General features: G+C 41.2%; 1 protein-coding gene across 1 annotated transcript in view; it reads left to right on the top strand.

The window, feature by feature from the left end:
* The window catches only part of ST18 (ST18 C2H2C-type zinc finger transcription factor), a 353,913-nt gene that overhangs the window by 235,442 nt on the left and 99,559 nt on the right, over positions 1-18,912 (top strand). Inside the window, exon 11 of the mRNA XM_030190140.1 lies at positions 4,727-4,978. Within this exon, the coding sequence (XP_030046000.1) occupies positions 4,727-4,978 (252 nt within the window). The remainder of the gene's footprint in view (positions 1-4,726; positions 4,979-18,912) is intronic.

Here is an 18,912-nt window from a genome sequence, read left to right as displayed (position 1 = left end):
GTGCTATTTATGGGCTTTGTACTATAAAACAACTTCAGCCCAGTCTCATGGCTTCCTTTCCAAAGCCATCTGTCACATAGGTCTGGCATTTTATGTGATTGCCGCTTGTGTAGACAGAACCCAAGTTTGTTTTTGTTTTAATTACTATTATGAAAAATGACACCATTACAGCATTTTGGATTTTATTTTGCATTGATGATGGAACTTGATTAATTTAATACTCATATATTTTTTACCAAGCCAAAAGACATTGATGGAATCACATAAAATCTACTTGGTCAATCATTGGACAGGATTCTTGGCAGGGAGATAGTTAATGTCTTGGGTTTTCAACTAAGGTTTATTAATTCTAGTGTAAAAACGGTTTCTGATATTATGCAGATGGCATAAGATGCTGTGGTTACTAAGTTATTATCTAGGATAAGCCGGCCTGTCAAATTTGAGGTTTAAAACAATCACAGGAGATTAAATGGTTTACTAAAAGGGGGCAAAAAGATGTAAGTAAAGCATCTTACTGTGGACAGATTAGAAGTGTATTTACTTCCCACACATATAATAACACATATCGTTGTTTAAGCTTAGTGACTGGAAAGCTGCAGCATGAGACCTGACTGAGTTTTTAAATGTTACTCTAAACTACCAAATAGAGGCCTCCAAAGATTTTCTTAACTAGTGCTGCCTAGAAATTGGTAGAAGTGGGGGAGGGGGGGATAGAGGGGGATCAGATAAGAAGTGATGTGCTATTACTGGTTCCAGAGGGATAGCGATGATTATATTAGACCAGCTGCCTTCCTTGATGGAAGCAATGAATGGTAAGAGTGCCTGGTTATAGGCGGCTGGGTGAGTTCCTGTTAAGTGCTTATTAACATGAGAAAGATGCCTATTATATGACAAAAATAATATATGGCCTTTTTCACTAAATTGGTATGCTAATTTGAGTTCCTTAAAAGGAAAGCACATTACTTGCAGGACCTTAATTTCCTCAATTAGTGAAGTTATAGTGTTCATTAATTTTTTAAAAAATAAAGTTGTCAAATTTAATTCCATCCTGGTTTTTTTTTCAATGTGTACTACTGTGTTCTAAAATGAAATGCTCGCACTTTGTTATAAGGAAGGTCTGCTCCAGGCCATTTGTGACAGACTGAGCGTGTCTTAGCTCAGCTCCACTGCATCCAGTTATTTATCACTCTTCAAAATTGGTAACATGCTCCCCTATTGGGGTATTCAAAAAGAGGTACAGCAGTATAGTGCGTTTTCATGTAATATAAAAAACTAGTCCAGTGAAAGAGTTAAAATCACTAACAGTACAAATATACATGTAATACATTACATTGCAAAGGGAAGTTGAAAGCAAAATAGCAGTAAAATCATCATGCTAGCGTGTCACATTCTGAGATCTTAACATACTTGACAACCTATTTATTAAGCAGCATTAGCTGTTTAACAGGGGAATTACTGTGCTAACCACTACTGTTCCTACTTATTATTTATATAGCACTGTACACAAACATGTAAAAGACAGTTCCTGCTCAACAGAGCTTACAGGCTATCCAAGACAAACAAACACGGCAAATAAGGAATTGGGGTTTTCATTTATTATGGGAATGATTAACATAAAAATATAAGTATTGCCATACTGGGAAAGACCGAAGGTCAATCAAGCCCAGCATCCTGTTTCCAACTGTGGCTAATCCAGGTTACAAGTACCTGGCAAGATCCCAAAACAGTACAATATATTTTATGCTGCTTAAAATAAGCAGTAGATTTTCTCCAAGTCCATTTTAATAATGGCTTATGGACTTTTCTTATAGGAAGCTATCCAAACCTTTTTTAAACCCCGCTAAGCTAACTGCTTTTACTGCATTCTCTGGCAATGAATTCAAGAGTTTTTACAAGCTGAGTGAAGAAATATTTTTCTCCGATTTCTTTTAAATTTACTACTTTGTAGCTTCATTGCGTGCCCCCTAGTCCTAGTATTTTTGGAAAGAGTAAACAAGCGATTCACGTCTACTCATTCCTCTCCACTCATTATTTTATAGACCTCTGTCATATCTCCCCTCAGCCATCTTTTCTCTAAGCTAAAGAGCCCTAGCCACTTTAGCCTTTCCTCATAGGGAAGTCGTCCCATCCCCTTTATCATTTTTGTCACCCTTCTCTGTACCTTTTCTAATTCCACTATATCTTTTTTGAGATGTGGTGACCAGAATTGCACATAGTATTTGAGGTGCAGTTGCACCATGGAGTGATACAAAGACATTTTAACGTCCTCATTTTTGTTTTTCATTCCTTTCCTAATAATACTTAACATTCTATTTGCTTTCTTAGCTGCCACCACACATTAAGCAGAGGGTTTCAACTTATCATCAACGATGACACCTAGATCTCTTTCCTGGTCGGCGACTCCTAATGTGAAATTTTGCATTAGTTTGGGTTCCTCTTTCCCACATGTATTACTGTGCACTTGGAAAACGCACACAGTGGGGGGGTGACAAAAAAGGATGATGCAGAATAAAAACATCTAATGGACTAAACCAGTTCACATCAGAAGCTTTATTCACAGTAAAACGTATTCATTCACAGTAATATGGACTCGACACGAATCGTGTTTCGGACACAGAGACCTGCCTCAGGAGTCCCTGTGAGTATAAATATATGGCTACACAACTCTCTGGAAGTGTCGGTGTCAAAACCTAAAGAGTAAATATAAAACACCAAAACGCTGTCGCAAAGAGTCGCTGCTAACAGCGTTTTGGCATTTTATATTTATACTTTAGATTTTGACACCGACACTTCCAGAGGGTTGTGCAGCCATATGTTTATACTCACAGGGATTCCTGAGGAAGGTCTCTGAGTCCAAAACACGATTCATGTCATGTCCATATTACTGTGAATGAATGTGTTTTACTGTGAATAAAGCTTCTGATGTGAACTGGTTTAGTCTTTTGGATGTTTTATTCTGCATCATCCTTTTGGTCACCCTCGCTGTGTGCATTTTCCTGCGTTCTTGTTGCTGAGGACCTTTGTTCTTCTGTGCTTGTCGATTCGATCCCTTTGCACTTGCTCACATTAAACGTCATCTGCCATTTGGACGCTCAGTCTATCAGTCTCGTAAGGTCCTCTTGTAATTTTTCACAATCCTCTTGTGATTTAACAACTTTAAATAACTTTGTGTCATCACCAAATTTAATTACCTCACTAGTTACTCCCATCTCTAGATTATTTATAAATATGTTTAAAAACAACTTTGGTATTAAACAGATGAAGAAGGGGTTAAGGAGGTATATTATCAAATTGGGCTACTGTTGAGAGGTGCTATTTTGCTTTTAACCCCAGTTAGGTAACTGAAGGACATACAGTAGGAGCCTTGTCTATAATGGTGCCTGGACACCCATAACCCAGTACTGGCACACTAGCCATAGACCTTGCATAACTGTGGGCAGATAAATGCATGAGGGATATTTGTAACTTGCTATAATCCATAAGCTATTTTATTTTTTTATTACATTTGTACCCCGCGCTTTCCCACTCATGGCAGGCTCAATGTGGCTTACATGGGGCAATGGAGGGTTAAGTGACTTGCCCAGAGTCACAAGGAGCTGCCTGTGCCTGAAGTGGGAATCGAACTCAGTTCCTCAGGACCAAAGTCCACCACCCTAACCACTAGGCCACTCCTCCACTCACTGGGAGTCTTATCCATATTATATCCATAGGACTAGATTCTATAAATGGCACCTAAAAATCTGCAACCCCCCCCCCCCCCCCCCCACACACACACACACACACATAAGCCGCGCCTGAATTTCGGCATTATAGAATAATGCTTAAGCAGAGAGGTCACATGTAAATACAAGCACCACCGTATGCACCAATGAAAACGTGGTGCAAAGACTGCACCTAAATTTATGCGCAGAGCATCCATATTCTATAATTATGTGTGTAACTCAAAACCACGCCCCCAATCCGCCCTGAAATGCCCCATGACCCTCCCATTTCTACACCCCCTTTTTCAGGCCGCTCATAAATTTACGTACATAAGCCCCAATTAAATCTCATTTGTGCCAATAATTGCTTGTTAAAAAGCCAATTAATGGCACTAATTGGCTCATTATAAAATTGCATACACAAATCGGGGATGCGCCTAAATTTGCACGTGCAATTTATGGCAACTTTTATAGAATCAGGGGTATGTCACTTACACGCGCCATTGTAATATGGAGAGGTGTAATTTCATGTACCTAGATTTTTGGCACCTTGTTTCCGAGTTATGTTAGTATTTTATACTGCATCTGGACACCCAGATGTCAATATATAATAGGTTCTCTCTGCACAACATGGGGGTGCCTATAATGAGGCGTACACTTATTTGTTTACAGTTAAAGGCCTGGGGTCTTGTTAAACATCTACTTATAAAAGTTTTCTTACATTTTGTATCTATGAGAACAATGCTTAATACATACATACATGGCCACTTTTAGAAAATTCTAATTTTGATTCTGCTTATAGCATTTCAGATTGTGAACATGAAGTTACCATAATATCTGGCTAAAAATTTTAATATTGACAGATGTTGAAAAGCTGGCTTTAGAATATGATACATTTAAATTAAATGCTTGCATTTATATTTATCCCTTAAAAGCACCGCGTAGCCTCATTACTACAGGCACAGGCTGGCTGCTGTTTAGAATAATACTAATTTAATAAAAGAATAATTCCTCTCACTTTCCAGGGCCCAGAAATCGAAGTTGATGAAAACGGCACTCTGGACTTAAGCATGAAAAAGAATCGGAATCGGCAGGACACGGATGGTCCTGTAAACTCTTCCAGCCCTGCAGTCCCACCAGCGCCCTCTTCTCTGTTTAAGGCGAGCAGCATTCTGGTTAATGCAGCCTTCTACCAGACTCTGTGTGAGCAAGAGGGCTGGGATGCACCAATCAACTACAGCAAGGCCCAAGGCAAACAACAAGAGGAGGAAAAGGAGGTGGGGGATTTTGATTCTTTTCATGAGGGGGCAATACAAAACAGTACAGTACAGTAACCTGGGGCTGTTCATTTGCAACAACACCAAAGAAGTGAGGCAATGAAAACAAGGATTCCAAAAAGTCAAAATAGGACCTTTAATATGATGAATAAATCCAACATATCAATGACCCGACATGGCCATGTTTCAGCATGTGACCCTGCTTCAGGGGTCAGAGCACCTTTAAATGCATTGGTAGTATATATTCTTGTATATGTGTGAGAAGATGCTTGTATTCAACCGTGCTGTGCTGCAAAAAAAATGAAACTCTGTGCGTTCTGGCTGCCAATATTTAGAGAGAGTAATCCACCTAAGTGGATGAACACAAACGCCCACGTGAAAATAACAGTACAAAAAAAGAGTGGGAAATGGACCAATGACTCCAGGAAAACGGGAAACTGTTATTCCCACTCTTTTTTTGTACCACTCTTTTTTGCATTTCATTTAGGGCCCTGGTGTATAGAGTGCTCTGTACACTGTTTCAGTGTTTGCTCTGTGATTTTGTATTTTTTTTTTCTCTAAGGGGTGCATTTCTGTGTAACCCCCCTTTTTAGTTTTACCCCTGACACAGCCTGAGGGGCGAAACGTGGCCACGTCAGACTCCTGAGGCAGGTCTTCTGGCCGAAACACAGTTTTTTTGTGTCGAGTCATTGAATAAAGTGGTTCTTTGGTATTTTATTTCCCGTTTTCCTGGAGTCATTGGTCCATTTCCCACTCTTTTTTTGTACTGCCAATATTTAGCACATAGGGGCCCTTTTACTAAGGCGCACCAAAAAATGACCTGCTTTGGTATAGGCACATGTTTTGTACGTGTGCGGGTCCATTGTTCAGTGCGCCTGCAAAAAGGCCTTTTTTGTGGCCGAAAATGGACGTGCAGCAAAATTAAAACCAGCGCGTGTCCATTTTTGGCCTGACACCTTACCACCACCCATTGACTTAGCGGTATGGTCTCACACGTTAACCGGGCGGTAATCGTCAGCGCACATACACTGCTGATTACCGCTGGGTAAGCGCCACGCGGTAGAAAATTTCTACCACGTGTTCTGGACGTGCATCAAAAATGGAATTACAGCCCAGGGCATGCAGTAGCTGGGTGGTATTTCCAATTTGACGCTCGTTGTACGTGCCTTAGTAAAAGGGCCCCTTAACCTGATAAATAGGACTGCATAAAACAGAATCCTATCTTTATTTGGTTAAACATATCTAGTTAGGTTCTGAATATTGCACTTAGTTGGATAAGTGTTATCTGGCTATGCATAACCGCATATTCAGTGTCGGTACCCAGACATGACCCAGCATTGAATATCCAGGGATAAAATGCTGACTGCTGCCAGCTGAATATCGACCCCGCTATTGTAGCACAGATCCCAATTTATGCATTGAGATCTAGGGTATGCCTACTGTTAACCCTAATAACTGGGGTTAACAGTAAAGTAATCTGTCTTAACAGTAGCTCACATTCATAACTTTTCTCCATGGCGGTCGATTAAACAAATCTGTGATAGCCGGTTAAATAGTGTTTTAGAAAAGGCTTTGGGGCTCATTTTGAAAGCACAAGGACGTCTCAGATTGGCAAGAAAAAGTCCAGCTGCCAAAAACATCCAAATTGTGATTTTAGAATGGCAGAATTTGGATGTCCTACACTGCAGTTCATCCAAATAGCAAGGGGGAGTGTTATGGACATGTTTTGGGTGGGACTAGGGAGGGCCCAGAGGAAGAAATGTCCAAGTCTAAAAAGATGGATGTTCTTATTTAGACCTGTTCCAGTCACATTCAGGGTACAAAAAGGTGCTCTGATTGAGCAGCTGACCACTGGAAGGATTAAGGCATTACCCCTCATGAATCCCCCAGTGGTGTTATCCTCCAAAGAAAGTGAAACTGGATAAGAAAACCAGGCTGTATGACAGCATCAGGAGTTATGGGCATTCTGAACTAAAGCAGAAAGTAGGTCTGAGGAATAGCCTAGTCCCTAGTGTAGTGGACTATAAACAATTTTTTTTATTTCTTTTACATTTTGAGCCCTCCAGAAACAGACGTATACCAAATCATTTATGACACCTGCAAGCCTGAAGGCTGTTGAGGTGATGTACAGTCAGGTACAGTACGTACTTCCCTGTTCTTGGAGGGCTCATCATTTTAAATAAAAGTTGTAGGGGATATGAACCTGGATGTCCTGGTTTACAGTCCACTGTACTGACCACTAGGCTGCCCCTCTGCTGTGAAAGGATATCTGTGTGGCCATTTCTTTTAAAATGCTGCCAGACTGACATCCTTGTCCCTGAATTTTAGGTGTCATTATTTGGACGTTTCAGTTTGTAAAATGGATGTTCATTTTGGACATTCTCACATATTTTTGAACAGGAAATGGCTGTGAGATGGACTTTTTTTTGGGGGGGGGGGGGATGTTATGAGCAGGATATCCCAATTCTGACTTGGACATCCTTTAGAAAATGCCCTTCTGATCTTTCTTGGACATCCTTTTGAAAATGTCCAGCTGATCGTTTTCTAAAATACCACTTGAACTGAGCATGTTCTGACCTGGAAAACTCAGTTCCGATCTCTATATTCTAGGTAAAATGGAGTTCTGTAGGTATATACATGCATATACTTGTAACGTCATTGAAAAGAGGTTTCCCAGGGGTGTATTTACGTCACAGGAGGAAAAGTATGTGAACAGATTGCATTTTGGAGTCTTTCCACATACTATTCATAATTTAACCACAAAATTGCAAGTGCTGACAGAAATTTTCAAAGGTGAAATCTTCATGCACTTTTCCTCTGAAAATTAGTGAAAAGTTCACAGGTGAAGAAGTATGTGCAGACTTTGCACCAATATGTGGTGTTTGAAAATTACTCCTGAAAACCTTGTGTGTTTCAATATTGCCATCCTTTGCCTGCTCTCATTCTGTTTTGATCTGATGATGGGAATAGAGTGCCCAAAAACTAGTCGAAAAATATATTGTTTATCCAATAAAGTTATCATCTTATAGATAGATATGTGGTTCTAGAAGATTTGTTTTATTATTCCTTATGAACTATGAATCTTATTCTATAAAGGTTATACTCCTAAATTTACACTCCTAAATATATGAGCATAATAGACCCTAAATTAGGACCATAAATTTAGGAGCATAGATTACGCTCATAATTTAAGAACATAACCTTTATAGATTAAGGCCCTATATGCACAGTTTTTCTACAAATTTCTGCTGCATTTCAACATTTTTTTGGTACTGTACATAGCAAATAGTCATCTCATTGCTCAACTGTTATAGCAATTGGTTTTGTATACTTCTACATTTCAAAAAAATGTTTAATTTTGCAGTCTGAATTTCATAAAGGTATTCCCCTACTTACCCTGCTGTTGAATTAAAATAAAGTACATCTCTGTTTACTAAGCCGCACTAGCACTGACACAGCCCATTCACTTTGAATGGGCTGTGTTGACATTGCCGCACATCTTAGTAAATGAGGGGGGGGGGGGGGGTAGAAATATGAGGATTGGTCACTTTGAAATGAAAAATCCCAAACTGCAGAAGTCTGGGCCTGATTTATCAAATGTATTTATTTTATTTGTTGCATTTATATCCCACATTTTCCCACCTATTTGCAGGCTGAATGTGGCTTACATAATTCTGTGATGGCGATCGCCAATGAAAATGAAAATGGAATAAGTGAAATGGCAGAAAGAAACAAACTAAACTAAAAAATAAAACAAAGCGATATGTAGAACCCCCATTTTGTGCTGATAGGTGAAACCCTTGCTAAGTCAGGCTCCTTAATTTCTTTACTTTTAAAATCTATATTTTTGTTTTTTTTGAACCAGAGTATGTTGCCTACATAGGGAGGATTTAGTTGCTCACAAAGACTAATTTTATTTCCATGTGTTTACTGGAAATACAGACCAGTTCCAAAGGATAGAAACATAGAAACATGATGGCAGATAAAGGCCATATGAACCATCCAGTCTGCCTTTCCTCTGTAACCCCTAATTCTTCCTGTTCCTAAGCAATCCTACATGATTATCCCATGCCTTTTTAAATTCTGGAACAGTCCTCGACTCCACCACCTCCACCAGGAGGCCATTCCACGCCTCCACCATCCTTTCTGTGAAATAATACTTCCTTAGGTTACTCCTAAGCCTATTCCTTCTTAAATTTGTCATATGCCCCCTCATTCCAGAGCTCCTCTTCATTTGGAAAAGGCTCTCTTCCTGTACATAAATGCCCTTGAGATATTTAAACGTTTCTATCATGTCTCCTCTCTCCCTCCTCTCTTCCAGCATATACATGTTGAGGTTCATAAGCCTGTCCCTATAATTTTTACATTCAAGACCAGTGGCGTTCCTAGGGTAGCTGACACCCGGGGCGGATCGTCGATGCGCCCCACCCCCCGGGTGCAGCGCAACCCCCACCCCCACCCCCGGCGAAAGGCCACCTCCCTCCGACAAAAGGACACACCTCTCCCCGGCGAAAGGACATCCCCCCCTCGGGTGCATTTTTACCTGTTGGGAGGGTGCCGCGCGCCTATCGGCTTCGCTCGTTCCATACTCCCTCTGCCCCGGAACAGGCGCGCAGCACCCCCCCCAGCGGCGTGCACCCGGGGCGGACCGCCCCCCCCTCTTGGTACGCCACTGTTCAAGACCGCTTACTAATTTCGTAGCCGCCCTCTGGACCGACTCCATCCTGTTTATATCTTTCCATAGGTGCAGTCTCCAGAACTGCACGTGCATTAAAACCAGAGAACTCATTCACAAACAGAAGAAAACACCTCCACGAATGAAGCAACCAAGTGCAAAACAGTAGAGGAAACCCAGATCTGCCAGCGATTATCGGCAAAATGTTCTAATTTTGTGCAGCAGCTACCTACTGATCGATTGTTTTGAGGATTTACTGGAGATATGAATCATGTGACAAGTTTTTAGCCCCCTGAATCAGGCCAGTACGGCCGAAACACGAGTCGTGTCGGGTCTTCTTTGCTGTAATTTTTTTTGGAAGAATCATTAAAGAGAATTTGGACACCATCTGTGAGAGCTTCCCTTCCTTTGGGTCTCCCCTACAGTTTTGCACTTAAAGGCAGAGAATATAGTTTTCAAAAGGATTGAGTCAGGTAACTAAATAGCCACTCAACTAGATTACCCTTGGTGAAAACTCTTCCCCTCGGAGTGATGCAAAAGATAAGTTTCAGAGGATGTGCATAGATCCAGGGCAATAAATACCATGTGTATTATTAGGTATTTAAATATATGGATAGTGTATTGCCATATTCTGCTGCCCGCAAATAAACAGGTGAACGTGGGCACTTTTGTGAATAATTTTCAAAGGGAAACTGCCTGTATTGTTTCCCTTTATAACCAGCTTTCAGGTTCTTCAAATATTAAAAGTTCCGTGGGGCCAATATTCAGCCTGTGCAACTGTTTCTTCTGTGATCTGGGTGAAGTTTGACCAAGTTTGGTCTGCTGGGTATTCTCCTGAGTGTGGGTCTAGTTCATCAAGGAAGGTATCAAGGTTAGTGTTTTCCTGAGACATGGTTTTGTGTAGGTTGACAAATTTTTCTTTGAAGTATTTGGAATATTCACAGTTAGGCACTGAAACACTATTTAACCGGTCAGCAGCTGTTTTTGGCGAGTTAAATAGCTTTGAAGATCAGGATATCCACAATGAATATTCATGAGAGTGATTTTCTTACCAAAGAGGCAGTGCATGCAGATCTCTTTCATGAGTATTTATTGTGGATATCCTGAAAACCTGACTGTCTGGGGTGCCTCCAGGACTAGGTTTGGGAAACACTGGCCTAAACTAACTCGCAGATCTAAGCGGTTTACAATCTAAAAACAAAATTCCGCAGAAGGAAAGGAACTAAAATAACATATAGAAAAGAACATGACTCTCATCCAAGAAACAATCAGACTCCACCAAAGTCAAAAAGTGAAGAAAAATGAGAGTCAAAAAGTCCAGTGGGGAAAATGAGGGAGGCAAGAAAAAGCAAGGGATCCATCTGACATTTTTCTATGAAATCTTACATAGGGTTGAACACTTGATGGAAAAGCCAAGTTTTTAAGGCAGACTTAAAAGTCTTAAATTATACACTTACCTGTGAGTATTCAGGTATTTTGTAAATTATTATTATTAATTTTTTATTTATATACCACTAATATCGCAAGGTTCTAAGCAGTTTACAATGATCAAAAAAACAAGATAATCACTTGGCAATTACACTTAACTTATGTGGAGGGGCATTTTCGATATGACATCTAAGTCCGATTTTGAATGTTTTGCACAAAACGTACAAAATCCGAATAGGAAAGAAGGTCATTTTCAAAAAAGAAAAAGTCTTTTTTTTCGAAAATACTGTTTTGAACAAGATTTTGTGATTTGTACATTTGTTTTTTGGTCCATTTAAAAAACAAATAGGTGCAAAACATAGAGATTCATGCCAATGGAATGTAGGAGGAGCCAGCATTTTTTAGCAGATTGGTCCCCCAGACATCCCAGGAGAGCAATGGGGAATCCTAGAGGGCACTTCTGTACACTTCATAAAAATACTCCCAGGTACACATCTCACCTTTGCTCCCTTATCTTGTCCCCTGAGCCCTCCAAAGCCCATTGTCCCCCCCCATTGTGCACCACTACAATAGCCCTTATGGGTGAAGGTGGCACCTATATGTAGGTACAGTAGGGTTTTGGTAACTTTGGGAGGGAGTCATGGAGGGGCATAATCGAACGCAAACGCCCATCTCCATGGGCGTTTATCTCAGAGAACGGGTCCGTGAAGGGGCGGACCGAACCGTATTTTCGAAAAAAATAGACGTCCATGTTTTATTAGACAATTTGTGAGCTGGGCGTTTTTGTTTTTCAGTGATAATGGAAAATGAAAGCACCCAGCTCAAAAACAAATAAATCCAAGGCATTTGTTCGTGGGAGGGGCCAGGATTCGTAGTGCACTGGTCCCCCTCACATGCCAGGACACCAACCGGTCACCCTAGGGGGCACTTTTACAAAAACAAAAAAAAGGTAAAAGAGCTCCCAGGTGCATAGCACCCTTCCCTTGTGTGTTGAGCCCCCCAAATCCCCCTCAAAACCCACTGCCCACAAGTCTACACCATTACTATAGCCCTAAGGGGTGAAGGGGGGCACCTACATGTGGGTACAGTGGGTTTGGGGGGGTTGGACGACTAAGCATTAAGCAGCACAATTGTAACAGGTAGGGGGGGATGGGCCTGGGTCCACCTGCCTGAAGTCCACTGCACCCCCTAACAACTGCTCCAGGGACCTGCATACTGTTGCCAGGGAGGTGGGTATGACATTTGAGGGTGAAAATAAAAAGTTGTGAAACATCATTTTTTGTGGTGGGAGGGGGTTAGTGACCACTGGGGGAGTCAGGGGAGGTCATCCCCGATTCCCTCTGGTGGTAATCTGGTCATTTAGGGCACTTTTTGGGGCCTTATTCATGAAAAAACAGGGTCCAGGAAAAGTGCCCTAAATTCTAACTACAAACGCATACTTTTGTTCAATTATCGGTGAAAGGCGCCCATCTCTGTTCGGGTGATAACCACGCCCCAGTCCCGCCTTCACCACACCTCCAACACGCCCCCGTCAACTTTGTACGCTTCCGCGATGGAGTGCAGTTGAAAACGTCCAAGTTCAGCTTTCGATTATACCGCGTTATTCGTTTTTGGGAGATAAACGCCTATCTCCCGATTTAGGTCGCAATATTGGCGTTTTTGTCTTTCGATTATAAGCTGGATAGTTTCCACCACAAGTGTAACAGGTAGAGGGAGATGGGGGACCTGGGTCCCCCACTGTGCACTGCACTACTCCAGGGACCTGCATGCTGCTCTAATAGACTTGACTTTAACATTTACAACTGTCATATTATTAGGAGTTATTGAGAGTCATCCCTTGATTCCCTCCAGTGGTCATCTGGTCATTTATGGCACTTTTTTGTGCCTTATTCGTTCTGAAATTAGGTCTAGACCAAAACGTATTGGTTTTAGTCCTGAGTGTTTTTGTTTTCCTCCATTAGGGCTGTAAAACATCTAAGTGTTAGGTATACCCTACTCCTGCCTTCAAAACGCCCCCATAGGTTCCCTTGTAAATGGAATGCACTTCTGATGGACTTCATAGAAAACCATCTAAACATAGGTTTTGAAAATACTGATTTGGATGTTTTTGAGAGAAAAACGTCCAAATGCTGCTTTATGCCACTTTTTAGATGCTGGTTGATGAACTGAATATTAAAGACTTCTTGGTATTCCAATTGACTCATCTTCATTTTGCCTCACTATTTTACCCTGTTAGAGCATGGGCATATCATGGGCATTCTGCCTAGCGATTTGCACCACATATAGAATGCTATGCCTGACCTTGACATGGCGTAAGCAGTCAGGCCTAGATATTGGCATGCCAAGGATGATTTACACTAGTATTCTATAATGTTTGGTAAGCCTTAACACTGTTATAGAATTGGTGCAATGCATGCCTCTTGTGGTGTCTATACTTGGATTCAACATTACAGAATTACCACCTAAGAATTTTACAAAAATACATTGTACTCCACAGCACTTTAATCTTAAATACTATAGCTCAATTATCAGGGAATGGCCCCACTTCTTTGCTAGGGCACATAGTTCACATGATCGATACTATGGTTTATCTCTCATGAATACAGTACCCTTCTCTAATAAGTAGGAAGCAAAAGCATCTTTTTACTGCTACCAATGGAATAGGACAACCATAGTGTTATTGCTTACATCTCACAAATAAGGCATCCTGCTCTAAGGAGTGAACCAAAACGTTGTGTCCTTGACTGTGCAAGCCTTGGCTCTGATTTCTTCTTGCGGTTTGCTCAGATTGCCATGAAGAATAGCTTGTTCCTTACCCCCAGTTCATGAAAGAATAGGAGTGGACCCATCTTGCATGTGAGCCATCTTGCAGTGGAGAGTAGGCTTACCCTAGCAGTAAAACTACTTCTTACTCCCCCCCCCCCCCCATCTTGCCGTCATTCATTCCAAATGTATTTTCTTTCTGTAGGGGTCAAGAGGCTATTTTCTTGTCATTCCTGCCCAGTATGACTCCAAACATCACTCTTTATGTGTCCCTAGGAGGGTCAACTCCACTTCATAGTGCTGTGACTAAAGACAAGTACTTAACCCAATGTGGGTGGGGTCAGGGTAATTAGCTGATGCCAAATTAGGTCTGATGATGGGAGGGTGCCTAAACACCTCCCAGGTTGTACCTTTACCTCCCCACGTAGGAGTAGGATGGCTTCACCTGTCCTCCCTGTATCCCTCTCAGTGTGATTGAAAATACTTTCCTATCGAAAATGGAGTTCCTTTCCATTTTCTTGAATTTTTTGTAGTATTACATCACTTTTCCCTGTGTAGTCAGAGCAGTATAGTAAGTACTAATAAACTATTATCATGGCACACAAACTCCCTAATTTTATATATCGTGCCCAACTACTGAGCTCGGCAACATCAATAATTGGATGCTAGCAACCGATTTGTGATGTTAATTGTCAGTCTTAAAAATGTGCGTGTGCATCTTTCTGTGCACTATTCTATAAAGCATGATGCATAACTTCAATAAAGCATAGCTGAAAAGTGGGTGTGGCCAGGGGCGTGTAAGGAGCATTCCAAAAAGTTGCACACGGATTTACAGAATTCGCCCAAGCACGCCTAAATTAGGTGCTGGCATTTAGACCTGGTTTTGGCAGGCGTAAGTACAGCAGCCAAAAGATAGACCTGAGATCTCTGCCGAATGCTATTCTATAAAGGAGGGGGCGCTCCCTTTATAAAATAGCGCTTAGCACTCAAGGTTTTCGGTGCAATTTGTTGAATTCCCTCCGAAGTGTATACTATACAGTGCTGTGTAGAGATAGTGGACAGTACCTACTTCTTAGAGTCTACAAGCAAGTTATTAAAGAAGGAAAAGACAGACAGTGAAAAACAAATAGGAGGCTTTGAATGTATAAAGTACTCTATATCAGAGGCCCAACTATTTGGGACAGACTGAATCCTTGAACTCATCTGAGAAAGTTAAAAAAAAGAATAAGAAAAGGAAGCAAGGAAATATCTAGGCAATTCTGAGAGGATCTTCATGAATATGCAATATCTGTCCTGAGCTGACTGAACTACTCAACAAATTAAAAAAAATATTAAGCATGGTTAAATGTATTTCTGGTCTTTTGCTATCTCGTTCATATGCAGAACAGTTGCTTAATTTGGGTGGTAATTTCCAGAAAATATTGTCTATCTTTTTCTGAGTGAAATAGCTTGTCCAGATGCCCTCTAACAAACAACAACAACAGAAAAAATACTGAATCTGGACAAAGCTCAAAATCTCTCCAAATGGAAAAGCACTGAATTTAGTTCAAACTGTTAGTTCTCCAAAGATTTCAGGGCTTAAAAAATGTTAAAAGTGCCAGATGCCATTATCTGTTATTCATGTTACCATTCTGTTCTGGTCTGCTAAAATCAGTATAAACTTCCATCTGTACATTATTGGAATTTCATTTCTTTTAATCCTCTTTTTTTTTTCAGAAATATCCTCCCTGCCCCCCCCCCCCCCCCCCCCCCCCCAAGAAAGGAATACAGGGACTTGTATACTAATGGACAGTGGCACTTCCAGCCAAGGTTAACAAGATGTATTTTAGAAACCATTTGAAAGCATTTCTCTTGCCCTGGCACTAATCCATTGGGATAGTAGGAAAGTAGATGAATAGCTGTAAGGGTACTTCCAGTATTCTTTTCATTCTTTATCTTTGGTTTTCTCTTTTTTTTAAATCACTTTTAACTGTTTCAAATTGTTTGTATCTATTGTATTGTAAACCATTTTGAATGAATATTCCAAAAGATGATGTATAAGGGTCTTATAAATAAAATAAATAGTTACTGCACATATAAATTAGCCCTCCCTCTAAATATATTATTTAAATTGCATCATTGGGTGTTAACACTGAACGCAGCATAATTGTTGACAATCGGAGAAAAAAATACTTGTCCATCCAGTGTTGCTAACTTATTCCTATCCACACTGCCAGTGATATATTCCAGCTACCACCTGTAGATATCACTCTTATTTCAAGACAGTTGTAATTTTCCTCCTTTATATTCCATGCTCTTGGATTGCTGACCATGCAGGATTCCCTTTTTGATTTACACCCAGCACTTCTCCCCTCCCATTTTCAAACAAAAGGTCCCACAACAATCCAAACACTCACCAACATCAGTATAGCTATTACCCATATATCTGGTGGCCTAAGTCCCTGAGATCTTTCCAGACAGTTCCTGCACTGCCAACCCGCTATACTGGTCTGGTGAAAATGAAGAGCACATAGGGGGAAATTCTATAAATGGCACTCAAAAATCAGCACCCGAAAAAAAAAATTGGATCTAAGGGAAATTTCTATAAAGGTCACTCTGGGTTGAGTGGTGCTAAGTGCCAATTCCCGGTATTTACACCAGCTGAAACCTGGTGTAAATGCTGGTGTCCAACTCATGGCATTTGGGTACAGAAATGGCACTATTCTATAAAATCATGCACAACTTTTTGGAATGCCCCTGCCCCTCCCATGGCCGTACCCCTTTTGAGTTACATGCTAGGGGATTTTGGTGCCTAGTCTTCTAGAATAGTGCACAGGCAGATGCACGTTCCAATCTCTTTTGGGAAGTATGAATTTCCCCTCAAATCACAAGTCAGGAACCTTGGAATACAGTTAGATTCAACACTTACTCTGATTCCCAATAGCCAAGCAACCTTCAAGAGCTGCTTTTACTATTTGCGACAACTACGCTGCCTCTCTCCTTAGATCGAGAAGGAAAATCTTAGCCCAGTTGTGCATGCCATGATAACATCAAAACTGGATTACTATAATGCACTTTACAATGATTACAAAGGGTCTGCACCAGCTCCAGTTGATTCAAAATGATGCAGCAAGACTAATAGAAGGTTGTAAGTGACGTGACCACATCACACCATTTTTGCAAAATCTTCATTGGCTACCAGTACAGTGTGGGGCTAAGTTTAAAACTCTATGTCTGATCTTCAAGGCCCTTAAAGGAAATGGCCCAGAGTATTTGAGGAACAGGATGACCCTCCACACACCTCCAAGGACACTTACAGGTCTTTCCAAGGGGTATCCCTAATCATACCCTCTCCAAAAGACATTACACAATGTGATACCCACAAACGAGCCTTCTCTGGAGTAGCCCCCACACTCTGGAATGTGTTTCCTGAAAGACTCCACTTAACACAAGACTATCTCTACTTCAGACAGCAGGTGAAAGCTTGGCTTTTCAACCAGGCCTTTAATGGAAGAAATAATTCCCAGTGCCATGTTGAGTCTCTTATTCCTCAAATAAAGACCACTGCTTAGTGAAATTTCTGGACTGCATCATTGTTCTTTCTTGAGTGTGGAAGTGTCCTGTTGCATACACTACTCTTTTGTTCTTCCTTCCAGATTTAAGTGTTTTTGTTCTTCCACCTTGTTGGTTTTCCTTTGGAAACCTCCGCCTGTGTCATGGGACCTCAATGTTGAAGCTCCTCTTCAACCACTGGATTCCTGTCATCTGAAGTACTTGACCTGGAAATAGTTATCTGCACTCACCCTAAGTTCCTGCCTAAGGTTCTGTTGGAGTTCCATCTCAACCAGTCGGTTGTTCTTCCAATATTCTTTCCCAAACAACATGCCCATCCTGATGAAAATGCACTTCACATCTTGGACTGCAATTGAATATTGGCCTTTTACTTGGAGTGGACTAGGCCCTACACACATTGTACCCAGGTTTTTGTTTATTTTGGTCCCAACAGGATGGGGGTTGCCATTGGGAAATGCACAATCTCCAATTAGCTGGCAGATTGCATTTCATTCACTTTTGCACAAGCTGGGCTGACTCTTGAGGGTCATAGCAAGGCTCATAATGTCTGAGCCATGGCAGCATTGGTAGCCCACTTGTGGTCAACTTCCATTAAAAAAATTTGCAAGGCTGCAACATGTTCTTCAGGCCATCATTCTTGGCAGACTGGCCACACAGACATCCCAGCAGAACAGTGGGGCAGTCTAGGGGGCACTGCAGTAGACTTCACATAAAATGACTGAGGTACACATCTTACCATAACCTCCTTATGTTGTGTGGTAAGTCCTCCAGGAACAGAGAAAAACCTACTGTATCTCAATGTACACAATTTTAATAGCCGTCAAGCTTGCAGGTGTCACCTATATTTTGGTACAGTAGATATGAGTGGAGGAGTAGTCTAGTGGTTAGTGCACTGGACTTTGATCCTGGGGAACTGAGTTCAATTCCCACTGCAGCTTCTTGTGACTCTGGGCAAGTCACTTAACCCTCCATTGCCCCTGGTACAAAATAAGTACCTGAATATATGTAAACCACTTTGAATATAGTTGCAAAAACCTCAGAAAGGCAGTATATTATTTCCCATTTAGTAGTTTTTGGAGGGCTCACCTGTTCCACCACAAGTGTACCAGTTAGAGTGGGATATAGGCCTGGGTCCCTTTTTCTACAGTCCACTGCACTGACCACTAGGCTACTCCTGGGACCTGCTTGCAGGTCTAACAAGAATGAACATCATATCTGAAGCTGTCATAGAGCCTGGTTTGTACTGTCTTGTCACATATTAGGGGGGTGGAGGGAGTCTGTGACCACTGTGGGAGTAATGGGGGTTATGCCTTAATCTCTCCAGTGGTCATTAGGTCATTTAGGGCACCTTTTGGTCATTTATTCATGACTGAAACAGAACTAGCCAAAAAGTCTTAATTTTGGCCCTTGGTGTTGTTTCATTTTTGCAGAAAAATGTCTATCTGTTGGTGCCACCCATTGTTCTGATCTCTTAGGGGGTCTTCTACAAAGGCACACTAGGGTTTTTAGCATGTGC

Source organism: Microcaecilia unicolor, chromosome 1, assembly GCF_901765095.1.
Source record: "Microcaecilia unicolor chromosome 1, aMicUni1.1, whole genome shotgun sequence".
NCBI lineage: Eukaryota > Metazoa > Chordata > Amphibia > Gymnophiona > Siphonopidae > Microcaecilia > Microcaecilia unicolor.
This window is presented reverse-complemented; position numbering and strand designations above follow the sequence as displayed.